Source organism: Manis javanica, chromosome 3 (genome assembly GCF_040802235.1).
Source record: "Manis javanica isolate MJ-LG chromosome 3, MJ_LKY, whole genome shotgun sequence".
In the NCBI taxonomy this organism is placed as follows: domain Eukaryota; kingdom Metazoa; phylum Chordata; class Mammalia; order Pholidota; family Manidae; genus Manis; species Manis javanica.
The window spans coordinates 30,570,112-30,585,719 of NC_133158.1; the positions used below are offsets into that span (position 1 = coordinate 30,570,112).

At 48.0% G+C, this 15,608-nt stretch overlaps 1 protein-coding gene across 4 annotated transcripts; it reads right to left on the minus strand.

Moving 5' to 3' along the window:
- Positions 1–212: 212 nt before the first annotated feature.
- Positions 213–8,468, minus strand: PRRT3 (proline rich transmembrane protein 3). Of its 4 annotated transcripts, XM_073230990.1 has the most exons (5): positions 8,160–8,468; positions 4,994–5,184; positions 3,612–4,677; positions 3,244–3,399; positions 213–2,646 (listed from the first exon to the last, which is right to left on the minus strand). In XM_073230990.1, exons 3-5 carry the CDS (start codon positions 4,624–4,626, stop codon positions 890–892), a joined length of 2,928 nt encoding a protein of 975 aa, XP_073087091.1. In that variant the 5' UTR covers positions 4,627–4,677; positions 4,994–5,184; positions 8,160–8,468; the 3' UTR covers positions 213–889. The 4 variants fall into 4 exon arrangements, with proteins under 4 accessions (XP_073087091.1, XP_017533374.3, XP_017533377.3 ...); XM_017677885.3 differs by lacking the exon at positions 4,994–5,184; XM_017677888.3 differs by lacking the exon at positions 4,994–5,184 and having other exon boundaries at positions 8,192–8,236.
- Between the last annotated feature and the right edge of the window lie 7,140 nt (positions 8,469–15,608).

Genomic DNA, 15,608 nt, shown 5'->3' on the forward strand with positions numbered 1-15,608 from the left:
TAAGCTACTGAGAGCACTTCCCCACCCCCAGGCCTTGGGGAAGTTTTGTAAAACCCTGAGAAATTGAGGGCCACCCTGATAAAGGAGTTGTGGAGAGAGGACAGAGGAGAGGCTGCCCCTAAAGTAGTGTTACAAGAGGAATGGAGGACCCAGGCTTGGGAGTAGAACTCTCTCCGTTTAAGACTAGCTATCATTTGCTGAAAGACCCTGGACAAATGACTTCCATCCCTTAATTCCACTCTTCTATAAAATAGGCGTGATAATGCTTTCCATTCAGGCTTAATACGAGAATTAAATAAGATGAACGTGAAGAGCTGAAGATAATGCACAACAAATAGTAGATGTTCCGTAAAATATTGGTAACTGTTATTTCTAAAGCCTCCAAGGAAGGGTCCAGGGCCCTTTCCTTTGTAAGTCCTCCCCTCTCATAAGCAGGACTTGGAATTACTACTAGGAGTGAGGCCTCCTACATCTCCTCTGAAGAAGATTCTGGCATGGCCAGAGGGAGGCATGAGCCACCAAGTCCTAAGGGTTTATTTCTTTGGCACAAAGAGGACAGTCATTCTGGACAAGCAAGCCTTATTTCTCCACACTGCGGGGTCTGGAAGGGTGTTTGGGGCACTTGGGCCCCAATCTGCCTACCCAAATTCGTGTATGTCCACCCTGTGTTCCGCATAGGTCACGGCCTTTGTGTAAAATACCCGCTGAGAAAAATAGAGATATTTTAAAAAGAAAAACGGAGAGCTGGGTTCAAGCCTGGCTGTCTCCTGGAGCTGCAGTCAGGTGGAGGCCCGGGAATGCCAGTTGTTCTTTCAAATGTTCAACCGTCGCAGTTGGCCATGCTGTACAGCCGTTGGGGGCGAGTCCTGGGGTCTGTGTGATGGACCTCTCAGAGCTCGATAGTGTCACTGGAGGCGCTGCGGGAGTCCCCGGGCTTGCAGCGAGGCTGGACTTCATTCTGAGATTCCCCAGGCTGGGTAGGAGCAGGGACAGGGTCCGGGGCAGGCAGAAGCTGCACTGTGCTGGGCAGCTCGTCTAGGGGCAGACTGTCCACCGACGACAGCCCGTGCCGCCACGGGTTCCAACTGATTTTGAGAGAGCCCCGGGAGAAGCTGTCCACGGAGCTGCCGGAAGCCACGGCGTCAGGTTCTACTACGTGTTGTGGAACGGACCCGCGCACGCGCACGTCGCTGAGCGAGCGGCAGCGGCCGCGGGGGAGCAAATAGCCCGCACCGTCGAGCTCGGCGTCAGGGTGGCTGCCCCGGCGCGGCCGCACTGCGCCCCCAGGCGGTGGGGAGGCTAGGCCGCTTAGGCCGCAGCGCCGGAACACGCTGTCTCGCACCAGGTGCTCTCGGAACAGCGCGGCGTCGATGCTGCGGCTCAAGTTGATGGGTGATGGAGGCCTTAGGTCCAGCTCGCTCACTGACGGCGCCGGCCCCACGCTGCTGCGGGACAGGCCTGGACCACCCTGAGGACCGTGGCCCAGCGACGCAGCTGAGCCCCAGGCGCCTGAACTGGGGGTGGCAGGCAGCCCACACTCCGCCGGGTTGCGGATGAGGCTCTTGCTGATGTCCAAAGTGCCTGTGCCGACGCCACTAGGCCCCGCATAGCAGTTGTTGGATCGTTCGGGCACCTCGCTCTTGCTTGAGGGCGTGGGGCACGCCAGGCGCAGCAGCTTAGCCCAGCAAGCGTGCTCCGTGGGCGGCCTGGGCCGCGCGGCGGCCACAGCGGCCAGCGCCATGGTGAGCGCCCATGTTAACTCCAGCAGGCGCAGCCAGAAGTGGACGCCCCACCAGGCCCAAGAGAAGCGTCCCACGCGGCCTGGGCCCGGGTACAGCCAGAGCGCGGCCGCCAACTGCAAGCCACTAGCAAGCAGCCCTAGGGCGCCCGCCACAGCCAGCAGCCGCGGGCCAGGGTTGCTATCCCAGCCCCGCGGCCCGTCCAGCAGACGGCGACGGCACAGGCAGAGCGTACCCAGAGCCACGGCGGCGCCCCAGGCGCACGACAAGCCCTGAGCCAGGAGGTTGAACACCGGCCTCACAGACAGCAGGTCTGTAGCTAACAACCCCACACCTTGTATCAGCGCCAACGCTCCCAGCAGGAGCGGGTTCTGCAGCTGCTGTGGCAGCCCCGAGCCCAGGCCGAGGAGGGTCAGGGCCGCCAGAGCGGTTAGCAGTAAGGGGAAAGGCAGGTTGTAGAGCACTAGGCCGGCGCGTAAGCCCAGCCGTGCCTGCGAGCCGTAGGGGTCCGCGAGCATGTAGGCAGATCGCAGCCCCGACGCTACGAGCACCAGCACTCCCGCCACCAGTGCCAGTCCGGGCCCCGCAGGGGCGGCTGCCAGCGAGGCCAGTGCCAACAACGCGGGCAGCAGGAAGAGCACCCCCACCCCGTAGACGTGCAGCTCCCAGGAAAAGCTCAGCACCCGCCGCAGGGGACCCCACAGTAGGGGAGGTGTGGTGGCATTGGCTGGAGGGCTGGAGGCTGGGGCTGATGCCATAGAGCTGGCTGAGGGCTCCGGAGGGGGTGGTTGGCCCAGGGCGCGCTGCGTAGTGACCCGAATGAGGCCCCGGCGTGATGTCGAGGGGGCCTGGACTGGGGGTGCTGGGGGATGACTTTGGGGGCGCCCCGGCCACTCCTCGGCTTCATCTGCAATAATAACAATATTAAAATAGCCCTTTTAAGGGTGCTTTTGATTTTCCATCATTCTCTAGTGTGGTTGGCAAGTTATTTAACTTTTCCAAGCACGTTTGTAAAATGGAATGGTAACAGTGCCTACCTCACTGGGCTATGCTGAGGATTAAATGGTTAGTTAGCATCGTGCCCACCACCCAGTAAGTGTTAAATGGATGTGAGCTATCATTTTTATTAATAATATAGCAAAAGTTCTTGACAAGGGACTCATATGAAACTCACCTGCAGACCAACTGAATTCCTTAGGATGAGAATGGGCATTGCAATTTTTAAAAAAGCTCTTTTGGTGATTTGCAAGAGTTGGAGAAATTGCACTAACTATACCCATGTTACATTTAAGAACATTCTATCTCCAAAAGGGCAAATAACTTCTCCCAGAGTACCCAGTGAGCATTCATTTATTATCCTAAGTTGTTTGAAGGAGGTCCTGGACAATTCCTTTAAGGAGATGTTTGTCCCCACCTACTCCCCAAACCCTCATATGTAACTCACACAGGTTCTCCGTTATTTTTAGAGTACCCTCTCTCCCCAACCCCCCAGCCATGCCCTCACCTGGCTGCAGGGCCCCCACAGGGCTTTCTGTTTGGTTTGTAGCTGGCTCAGCATCCGACAGGCCTGGGATGAGGGACTTGGGGGTACCTGGGGCCTCCAGTGCCCCTCTCACCCGCTGAGGGGAGATGGGGTCTGCTCCATTCATGGCTGCTGTCTCTGAAAGAACAAGAGCAGTCATCACTTTGCGTGACCCTCCATTGGTCCCTGAAATCTAAACCCCTAAGAGGGAGGTGCAGTCACCCTCATTTGCCAAAATGAGAAAACTGGGACCTAGAGAGACCAGAGGTCACACAGAAACTGGGGCATCCAGCTGCCCTGGAACACTGGTCTCTCCCAGCCTTTCTTGGCACCTTCATTTTGATACCCACCTGGCTTAAGCTGCCCATCAGGAGTTTCTGAAGCTGGGGTACCTGAGGGCTGGGGTCCTGGTGAGCCCCTAACATCAGGGAGGTCAGCCTGCTTGGGTGAGGGGCTTGGAAAACTGACTTCCCACATCTCTCCGCCTCCATCCTTCTTAGGGAGCTCAACTGGCAGCTCCTCAGCAGGAGGAAGGCTCCTGGCCAATGCCAGGTCAGGCTGGGACCCAGGTTCCTGAGAGGATGCCACATCAACCGGGGATACCGAGCCAACATCAGGGGCTGCTGCATCCTGCTGGGTAAAGAAGGGGTCTTGAGCTGCCTCCTGGATGTCCTCCTCACCCCCACCCTGTTCTTCCAGTTCTGGCCTCCTGATGGTGCCCGAGTTGGGCACAAGAGTGTGGGGAAGGCCCCGGTGGTCCGAGGAGGATGTTTCTGAGACCCTGGTCTTGGCTTCAACCACCAGATCCTCCTCTTTAGGTGGCTGCTGTTCCACTTGGCTTCCAGGCTCCCCTGGAGAGGGAGGAACTGTGGCCACCCCAAGTTGGAGTCTGGGAGTTGGGATGAAAGTGAGATGAGGGGGGCCCACTGGATGGGGGGCTGGTGCTTCTTGCTCCATGGGCTCCTGTGAGTCAGGAGGGCCTGTCCAGCCCTGAGAACTTGGCGCTCGAGCCATCTGGAGGTCATCAGCTACTGGGAGTCCTCTCTGAGCCCCATGGGCTGCTCGAGGCCCATGCAGGGCTGGACCAAAGGGAGAATCTGCAGGCCTCTCCAGCACATCCTTCTCAGGGCCACGGGGGACATTGGAGTTCCAGGGGCTCTCATCTTTGGGCTTCTCCCAGAGGAAGTCGAAGTCCTGGGGTTCTGTGCCAACGGGGCCTTTGGGGTGGGCTCCTGGGCTCACATGCGTTTCCAAGTCCTCAAGTGGCCTGGGAAGGCCCCGGCCCAGTGCAGGGCCAGCCCCCAAGGATGGAAGCAGCAACAGCAGCATGAGGTCACGTACACAGCCCCATGGGTAGGGGGCCATGGTCCACCCTGATGCCTGGGCCTAGAGCCCTCAACTCCTCACTGGATGAGCCTGAGAAAAAGAGAGAAGGGGGTAATATGAGGACTCGGGATTCCCATGGCTGCCCGAGGGGCTGGTGGGAAACAAAAAAGAGCAACATGAGCAGCTCCCTGCTCCCTGGCCCTTCACACCCAGTCCCTTCATGCTGCCCAGAGTGACCCTTTAAACTGCATATCTGGTCACACCACTTGCCCTGCTTGAAAACCTTCAACGGTCGGCCCCCTGTCACCCTCAGGAGAGAACATAAGCTCCTCTGCTGGCCTCCCATGGCCACACCAGGCTGCTCAACTATCCTTCAACACCCACTGGACTGTAGGATGCCCCATACCTTTGCTCTTGCTGTTCCTTCAGCCTGGAATGCCCTCTCCCTTCTTCACGTGCTTGAAGTCCAGGCTCAAATATCAGAGAGGGGGAGAGGTTGAGGAACATGCCTCTTCCTTTGAGAAGGAACCTGGGTTGGAATCTCAGCTTCCCCACTTCCTGAGTGAGTTACTTTACCTCTTTCCATCATGTTTTTTCCTAGTAAAATGGGTATAATAAGAGTAGCTAACTTGAATGGGCTTATCAAGGGGCTTAATAAGACTTAGAGCCCTTTTACTTTTACTTTTCTCCAGAAAGCTCTCTTTCCCAACAGCCCCCTTAACTACTTTGGCAAATAATTGAGCTTATTCTATGTTTCAACCCTGAGGATAAAGCAGTGAACAAGATCAACAAGATTTCTACCCTGATGGGGCTGGCATTCTAGGTAAGAGATAGACAATGAATAAATAATTTTAAATAAGGTGAGCTATGAAGAAAATAAAATAGGGTTAAGAGAGAGAGGTTGGGGGGTTATTTTATACAAGGGATGCCAAGAAGGCATCTCTAGGTGACACTGAAGCTAAATGCTGAGTGAGAAGAAGGAGCCAGTCATTTAAAGGTATGGGGGAAAAGTCTTTGGCAGAGGGAACAGAAGGTGCAAAGGCCCTGAAGCAGGAATGAACTGGGTGAGTTTAGGAAATAAGAAGGCTAGTGTGGCAACAGCAAATCGCCAAAGTAGCAGGAGATGAAATTAGGAAGGCAGGGTTAGATCACAAGGGCCCTTGTAAGCCTCAGTAAGGCACCTAGATTTTATTCTAGGTGTCACAAGAAACAAATGGAGATATTAAGCCTGGAAGTGACAAGGTCTGAATAGTGTTTTAAAAGGGGGAGGGACTCCACGTGCTAATTATCAGGGGAATGCAAATTAAAACCACAGTGAAGAATCACCTCACACCAGTCAGATGGCCACTATCAAAAAGACAAGAAATAACAAGTGCTGGCGAGGATGTGGAGAAAAGGGAATCCTCATGCACTGTTGGTGGAAATGTAAATTGATGCAGCCCCTGTGGAAAAATTCCCCAATAAACTAAAAATAGAAAAAATACTGTAGGACCCAATAATTCCACTTCTAGGAATTTACCCAAAGAAAACAAAATCCCTGATTTGAAAATACACATGCACCCCTATATTTATTGCCACATTATTTACAAAGGCCAAGTTATGGAAGCAACCTAAATGTCCATCAACAGATGAATGGATAAAGAAGATGAAGTACAGATACACAATGGAGTATTACTCAGCGATAAAAAAGAAAGAAATCTTGCCATTTGCAACAACATAGATGGACTTAGAGGGTATTGTGCTAAATTAAATAAGTCAGGTAGAGAAGGACAAATACCATCTGACTTCACTTATTTGTGGAATCTGAAAACAAAACAAAATGAACAAAATAGCAGTAGACTCATAGATGCTGAGAAGTGACTGGTGGTTACCATGGGGGAGAGTTTGCCGTAGGCCAGTGGACAGGGTGAGGGTAATAAAGGAGCACAGAAATTTTCAATCATAATATAAGTTGGACACAGGGATGGTAGTACAGCATGGAGAATATAGCCAATGATTCTGTAACATCTTCCTATGTTGTCAGATAGTAACTGCACTAGTTGAGGTGAAGAATTAATAATGTGGATAATGTTGAACCATTGTGTACCTGAAACTAATATAAGATTGTATACTAACAATACTTCAATTAAAGAAATAAATAAAAAAATACAAGTGGGAGAGAGAGCAGTACAGAAATCCAGGTAAGATATGATGGTGGCTGGTTTCAGCTTAGACATTTCTTCCCCTGACACCTCCTCCACCCCTTCCCGTCACCCTGGTCACATAGTGTAATAATTGCCTGACTCCCCTACTCGCCTGGGGCTTGTCAAGGGCTGTATCTGCATTTTTCATTTCTTGTTTCCTCTCCCTGCCCATATGTCTGGCCCCAGGTAATATTCCCTAAAGGTCCCTCTTCCTGAGGGTCCATGGCTGAGTCAGGGAGGCAGGAAGGGACCCCCACCTCTAGTTAGGGGGGACAGCATCTGTGAGAGGTGAGGCCTGGTGTATTTAGGGGCAGAGGTCCTGTTCCTTTCCTCTCTAGGAAGCAGCTGTGCCCAAAGCCTCCCAGCTCCTAACCTTTGGTGGCTCACAGACACCTTGAGAAGCCAATGAAACCCCCAGACACTCTCCCTAGGAAAATGCCCAGCTTCACCAAAGGTTAGTAGACAATTTCAGGGGGTTCAAAGACCCCCCTTAAGCCCATCCCCCAAAATGGGTTTGGACTCTGTCTTAAAGCCTTGTTAGTTCACTTCTCATTAACTGAGCCCCATACTCTGTTCCTGGCCCAGGCTAGGTGCTGGGGACCCATAAAGAAGACTTATTTTTGCAGTGTTGGGATGGGGTGGGGGTGGGGGGCGGTGGTGGGGCGTGAGCTAAGGAGGAAGGACTGAAAGGCCGTTAACACAGGTACTGTTTAGTAACAGTGCTCCTGTGATGAGCTCTTACCCAGTTAGGCTCCTGTGATGAGCTAACAGCCTGTCCTGCGTCTCATTCATCCCCCGCAACACAAAGTGGTATGGGTATACCCACTTCACAGGGAAAGAAACCGAGGTTCAGAAAGGTTGAGCAAAGCACCCAAGGTCACACAGCCAGCGAATGGCCATACTAGGGGTCGTGAAACCCGCAGTGGCTCATTTTGCACAGCGGTGTCGGAAAAGCTTCGCTGCTAAGGAGGTGGGTTGGGCCTTCAACGATTAAGCAAGCGTATGCCATCTGCTCACCACCCCCAATTTTAAGAGATGCAGTCATCGGCGGACAAGGAGGGGGCTGCCCATCCCTGGGTTCTGGCTGCTGGATTTTTGGGGGAAGGTGGTGGTGGGTGTTATCTCCCTTCCCATATGGACTGAGGAGAGGCCGGCCCGGGGGCAGAGCGAGGGCCGCCACAGGGCAGCCTCCATAAGCAGGTCCTTCTCGGGTTACCTCTCCTGCTCCGACTCCTGACTCCTCTCTCCTGGCTGTGCGCCTTCCCGCAGTGTCCCGGGTGGGGGTTGGCGCTGCTGCAGGTCTCGCTGCTCAAGCCCGAAAGGGGGGCTGCAGGCCATGCTCCCCGCCTGGGCCCCACCATCACCCCCTCCTTCTGGCCAGCTCCTCACCTGGGCGCTGCGCCGGCAGCCCCCGCATTCACCTTGCGCGCGTCTCTGCAGCCTCTCTCCACGCCGCGTCCTCCGAGATGCTCAGGCTCAACTAACAGAGCCCGGCGCTGCCGATCGTGGAGCCCGCCCACACCACAGGAGCTCCATCCCTGCTTAACCCTTTCCCTTTGGGGTGGATCCTTCTCCCAGTCCTGACCTCCCCTCTCCGAGGTTCTCAGGGCTAAGAGGGGCACCGAGGTCACCTCCGAGGGATGTGGAAATCCCTTCCGAAGCATCCCTGTAAAAGGGGCAGCCAGTCTGTTTGCATACCTCATGGGACAGGGAGCTCACTTCCTTTATAGCTACATGCCTATTTTTACAGGGATACATCCAAACATGTATGTACATACCTATAGGTAAATCGTATGCACAGCTTGATGTGTATGTATCCTCTAGATCTTTTTCAATACACAGCCATATATACGATTTAAAACGAAATAGCATACTGTACACACTGCTCTGTCACCTGCTTGTTTTCCCTTTACTCTGCAGTATATCTTGGCACACTGTCCATGTAAATTTCTACAGAACCATCTTGTTTCTTGTAACCACTGTTGAGAATTAAGTGTATGGTTTATCCCTTCAGTCTCTGAGGCTGGACATGTAGGTCGTTTCTAGCCTTTTGCTAGCAGGCACAACAAGGCAGGGCAATTCTTGCATAGACATCTTTGTGCACATGCCTTGTGTACCTATCAGATAATCTCCTACCTGAGGCATAGCTAGATCTAGGGGTATATATATTTTCAGGTCCGATAGACACTGCCAAAATGCTCCTGATCTCTCTTTGGTCAGCTCCTGACATACTACCTGTCCATCATTAGGTTCAATACTTTAAGAGAGAGCCACACAAGGAATGTATGTGGTCATTAAATATGATGTAAAATCGTTAATGGCATGGAGGAATTTCCAGGGTAGATTGTTGCTTATTTATTTAAATTTCAGTCATTTGAATTATAAAGATGATATATGCTGATTGTACCAATTAAAGCAGCAAATGTTCAAAGGGCACACTGTCCTACCCATGGCCTCTCCAACTCTGCCCCTCACATTTGCCACTCTTAACACCATACTGTTTCCTTTGCTTATAAAAACATATATATGCATACTTTTCTTTTTAAAAAACGAGATTATGCTATGCATATTATTCTACAGCTTTGTTTTGCCTTAAGCAATATGTATTGGAAACATTTTGAAGGCAGTAACATTAGCTCCACTTTCTTTCGACTGGCTACACAGATTGCATGGTGTGGATGCACTGTCATATACTCAGTCCCAGTATTCCCCTACTAATCAGGTGTTTTACAGGGTTTTTTTCTACAAGAAACAATAATACCATAAACATCTTTACATACCAATACATACATCTTTACATGCTGATATTCTAAATTCTCTCAGATAATCATTTGTATGATCCGTCTTTGTTAATACCTGTCTGTCTGTCTGTCCATCCATCCATCCATCCATCTGGCCTACCCCCAAATATTAGAAGGTGAATAACAGTTGATGTGATTTTTATCTAATTTTGCTTTTCTGTTTACCAATATTCTACACAACCATATATTTCTTTTGAAATCAGAGGTAAAAGTTATAAATATATAAAATATCACCTCAAAAAGGAAGAAAGTTTTTCTTTGGGTAGGGGGCTGAAATCCCTCTCCCACTGTTTTCCTACCTCTGGCAGGCATAGAAAAACAATATTCAGCACTCAGTTGAGTTTTGACATGCTGCAGTTTGAAGAGTGTTTAACCTCTAATAGCTGGTAAATGGTGGAGTCTGAATCCAGCTTTTCTGACTCTGGAGAGGGTTCAGGCTTTTCCTGTTTCACCATATCATCTGATCAGCTCTGCTGTTATCCTTGTGGGAACCCCTTCAGAATCCAGTAAAAGTATCTCTCATTTCTCTAGAATCTTCTCCCTGTTCTTTCAGCCTTTTCTCTTAAGATAGGATTCTGGACTCTCACCATTGTGACATTTCTCCTCTGTTTGCTTCTTACAAGATCAACAGTGTCCTCTTTAATGTATGACTCTTAGAACTGAACCCAGTTCGGAACAAAGCTGAACATTCACCGCCCCTTTCCTGGATTAAACTCCTCCATTAATATGGCCTCATACTGAATTAATGTTTCTGGCAACCATATCACTTTTTTGCCCATTATTAATCTACTAGGCCTTCCTCATCTCTTCATATGCAGCTGGTTTCCTGACCCTCAGTGTAGGATTCTAGGTTTGTTTATTTTATCTTATTAGAGCTAATCAGCTGTTCTGACCTTGTGGGAAGGTACCTGGATCCTGCTGGATCCTGGTACTATATATAAAAGATGATTGGTATGTTTTGACATTGTCCAAGATCCGTTTCTCTTCCTGACAGCATTTGGGGGACCTATCTTTTGCCCCCTGGGCAGTTTTGGTGGGAGGACAGTTCTAGGGGCACAATACAGAAGCTGAGGGGTCCAGATCCCTCTTCCCATTACCTCCGTGAATTCTCTGGTAAGCCTCCTCTGGAGATGTCAAGATTCTCTCAACAGGCTCAGAGCTGGTTTGGTTCCCTTCCTCAGTTCCCCTTGAGGAGGGCAGTGTGTGTACCAGGACCAGCCGTTTATTCTCCTGCAAAGTTTCACTGGCTTGACAATGTCCAACCCCAAGTCCATGCAGGATTTCTGGCTGCTCCCTGGCTGTCCCCACCTTTTTTGAATTGAAGTATAGTTGATATACAACATCATATTGTTTTCAGGTGTACAGCATAGTGATTCCACAATTATCTTACATCATGAAGTGCTCACTGAAAAATGTAGTTATCATCTGTCTCCATACAAAGATATTACAAAATTATTTTTATTTCCTATGGTGTGCTTTTCATCCCCGTGACTTACTTATTTTGTAACTGAAGTTTGTACCTCTAGATTCCCTTCACCTATTTTGCCCATCCCCAACCCCCAGGGCAACCACCAGTTTGTTCTCTGTATTTTTTAGTCTATTTCTGTTTTATTTTTTTAGATTCTACATATGAATTAAATAACATAGTATTTGTCTCTGTCTGACTTATTTCATTTAGCATAATACCCTAGGGTTCATCCATGTTGTCACAAATGGCAAGATTTCATTCTTTTTTTATGGCTGAATAATATTCCAGTGTATATAGGTATCACATCTTCTTTATCCATTCATTTATTGCTTTTGTATCTTGGCTATTTTAAATAATACTGCAGTGAAATAGGGGTGCACATATTTTTCTGAATTAGTGATTTTTTTCTTTGGGTAGCTACCCAGAAGTGGAATCACTAGGTCATATGATGTTTCTATTTTTAGTTTTTTGAGGAACCTCCATACTGTTTTTCATAGTGGCCATACCAGTTTATCCCCATCAACAGTGCACAAGGGTTCTCTTTTCCCACACCCTCTCCAACACTTGTTACTTCTTGTCTTTTTGATATTAGCCATTCTGACTTGTGTGAGGTGGTATCTCATTGTGGCTTTGATTTGCATTTCCCTGATAATTAGTGAGGTGTGGAGCATTTTTTCACATACCTTTTGCCCATCTGTATGTCTTCTTTGAAAAAATGTCTCTTCAGGTCCTCTGCTCATTTTTCTTTTTTTCCAGTCAATGAAAGGGAAATTTTACTGAGGTCCCAGGGAGTGTGGGCAAGGGCAGGAGGCCACCCTGCAGGCAAAGGAAGAGCAGGTGAAGGGGCCTTATTTGACCTTATTTTAGCGCTTGCCACAGATCATCTTGTTGCAGCTGTATTTCTGGACAAGCTGGTGGAGGGAAGGCTCTATGAGGCTGCCCTACAGGTGAAGCACCAACTGCAGGGTGTACCCTTGCTGGGTATTGTCATCTGAGAAAGTGCGGCCATCCTCCAGCTTTTTGCCTGCAAAAGTCAGATACTGCTGGTCAGGCGGGATACTTTCCTTGTCTTGGATTTTGGCTTTTCCATTCTCAGTGGTGTCTCACTGGGCTCGACCTTGAGGGTGATGGTCTTGCACCCGAGGGTCTTCACAAATGTCTGCCTCACTGCATCTACAGCTTGGCTGCCTTGCTGAAGAGAAAGAGGGTGGCAGAACCCCTGTCCATTGTTCAATCAGGTTATTTTTTTGGTGTTGAGTTGTATGAATTCTTTATACATTTTGGATATTAACCACTTAATGGATATATCCTTTGCAAATATTCTCCCATACAGTAGGTGGCCTTTTTGTTTTGTTGATGGTTTCCTTTGCTCTGCCAAAGTTTTTTTGGTTTGGTGTGGTCTCACTTGTTTATTTTTGTTTCCGTTGCCTGGGGAGACTATCCAGAAAAACAAATTGCTAATGCAGATATTCAAGAGTGTACTGCTTATGTTTTCGTTTAGGAATTTGTGGTTTCAGGTCTTATGTTTCAGTCTTTAATCCATTTCCAGGTTATTTTACACTGTGTAAGACAGTGGTCCGCTTTCATTCTTTTGCATGTAGCTGTCCTGGGTGCCCTTTTTGGAGGCAGGACCCCCAACACCATTGTGTTTCCAAACCACTGATTGGTAGGAGTCTTGAGATTCCAGACAAAGGCAAGAGAGATTATGATCCCTTTGGCCAGAGACCAAGACGAAAGCGATCCTATGGAAAAAGGAGTGTGGCTGTGTGGAGGTGAATGTAAGTGGGGTGACACGTATAGGTGGGGAGGAGCCTCACTCTGACAGGAGCTCCTAACGTCACCCTGGAGACTTGGGGATGGCCAGGGGATGATTCAAGTATATGGGGGTGGTCAATAGCTCCATTTATCAAGCACTTAGTCTGCCAGGAGCTATGCCACACAACATACATGCATTATTCTTTTAAGTCCTCAAAACAACCCTATATATTGTTATGCTTGTTATTTTACAGCTGGCAAGCTGAAGCTCAGAGAGGTTAACTAATTTGTTCAGGGTCACACAGCAAATAAGAGGCCAAGCTATAAGTCTGATTTTAGAACCAGTGATCTTACTAATGATACCATCCTGCCCTCTGAAATAACCCCTGAGAAGGGAGAGGTAGAGATGAAACATCCAGGCCTTTCAGGAGGCCCCTGCTGTGTTAGGAGTTCAAGTCTATGAAAACAGGCCTTCATCTTACATTTTTGTTGAAGGGACTTCAAGGCTACAGGGTTGGGAGTTGTTGCGAACTCCCACCCATAACTACCCTGGAAGCTTCCAAGGAACAGGACAGATGGAAATGGCGAAGGTGACATGACTGGCAGTGCTGAAGCCTCCAGTTTAGACAATGCCCAGGACAGTGGGCTGGCATTTTCCTTCTGGCTGGTTGGTTGCTCTGGTGGGCACGAGTAGGGAAACAAGACACAGAACAGGTGGTAGATGGTGCAGCCTGTGAACCTGTTCTGCGCTCTGCCCATCATCCTGAGCTTTGAGGGTGTGGAGAATTACTCTCTTTTGCTAAACTAGCCAAATTAAACCTCAAGGCCTTCTGGAGTCTTAACTCGTTCTTTCTTAGATTTTAGCCTCCACAGATACCAGCTAAAGGAACCTTTATAAAAAGTTCTGGGTTTTTAATTTTTTTAGTTAATAAATCTAATCATCTGGTATCCCTCTTCTATTCCCTTATACTCAATTCCTTTCAACTCTTTCTGTTATTTCTGATTATTTCTTCTAGTTTTTATTATCTCTTTTCTGTTAGACTTACATTGCTAATGTTAATTTTTTGTTTGATTTTACCTACTGACTACTACTAAGGAATTATAAAGATTTAGCTCCTATATCGCTTTCCACATTTTTCTGTACCTCTTTTGTTTATATTAGTATTCTGCATTTACAATATTAGAACTGTGAAACAATTAATTCAGGTGGATTATATTTCCTTTGCTAGGGTAGGTGTTCTGTTTTTCCTGGGGAAGGTATTGCTTTGTTTTTCATTTTCGTAATTTTTTGTGCATCTATCACCAATTCATTGCCCTTAGTCTTTTCTTGAAGTGAAAAACAATCTGAGGATTTGATTTCTCATCCAGATAGGAATACTTTCAAAAAGACTCAGAATTCTATAGAACAAATACATGATTTTTTCAACAAATACATGGCTTGAAAAAGGGGGGAGAGGGGAAACTGTTTTTTTAAGAGACTTATGAGACAGCAATCAAATACCACCTAAGGGCCTTGTTAGGCTCATTCAAACACACCATTTTAAGATAATTGGGGAAATTTGTATGTGGATTGCGTCTTATAGTAAAGGATGTCTAATGGGGTAAGATAATGGCATTCATTATGGGTTATGGTTTAAAAATTATCTGTTAGAGATTTTTTTAATCAAAGTATCATTGATATACAATCACATAAGCAACATTGTGGTTACTACATTCCCCCATTATTAAGTTCCCACCATATACCCCATTACACTCACTGTCCATCAGTGTAGTAAGATGCTATAGAGTAACTACTTGTCTTCTCTGTGCTATACTGCCTTCCCCGTGCCCCCCACTACATTATGTGTGCTAATTGTAATGCCCCTTATTCCCCTCTCCCTCCCTTCCAACCCCACACCCCCAGTCCCTTTCCCTTTGGCAACTGTTAGTCCATTCTTGGGTTCTGTGAGTCTGCTGCTGTTTTGTTCCTTCAGTTTTTGCTTTGTTCTTATACTCCACAGATGAATGAAATCATTTGATACTTGTCTTTCTCCGCGTGGCTTATTTCACTGAGCATAATACCCTCTAGCTCCAGGCATGTTGTTGCAAATGGTAGGATTTGTTTTCTTCTTAGGGCTGAATAATATTCTATTGTGTATATGTACCACATCTTCTTTATCCATTCATCTACTGATGGACACTTAGGTTGCTTCCATTTCTTGGCTATTGTAAATAGTGCTGTGATAAACATAGGGGTGCATATGTCTTTTTCAAACTGGGCTACTGCATTCTTTTTTTTTCAATTGTTTATTAAGGTATTATTGATATACACTCTTATGGAGGTTACACATGAAAAAACGATGTTGTGACTACATTTACCCATATTATAAAGTTCCCACCCATACCCCAATGCAGTCACTGTCCATCAGTGTAGTAAGATGCTACAGATTTCACTGTGTGCCTTCTCTGTGCTGCACGGTTTTCCCTGTGACCCCCCACACCATGTGTACTAAACATAATACCCCTCAATCCCCATCTCCCTCCCTCCCGACCTGCCCTCCCACACCCCTCCCCTTTGGAAAGTACCAGTCCTTTCTTGGAGTCTGTGAGTCTGCTGCTGTTTTGTTCCTTCAGTTTTGCTTTGTTGGTATACTCCATAAATGATGGAAATCATTTGGCACTTGTCTTTCTCCACTTGGCTTATTTCACTGAGCATAATATCCTCCAGCTCCATCCATGTTGTTGCAAATAGTAGGATTTGTTTCTTTCTTATGGCTGAATAATATTCCATTGTGTATATGTACCACCTCTTCTTTATCCATTCATCTACTGATA

Coding starts and splice junctions, on each gene's coding strand:
- PRRT3 (XM_017677885.3), bottom strand. CDS start 4,626: ATGGCCCCCTACCCATGGGGCTGTGTACGTGACCTCATGCTGCTGTTG. Junction 3,400..3,611: donor TGATGGGCAGCTTAAGCCAG/GTGGGTATCAAA, acceptor TTGTTCTTTCAG/AGACAGCAGCCATGAATGGA. Junction 2,647..3,243: donor TGTGGGGGCCCTGCAGCCAG/GTGAGGGCATGG, acceptor TTATTATTGCAG/ATGAAGCCGAGGAGTGGCCG.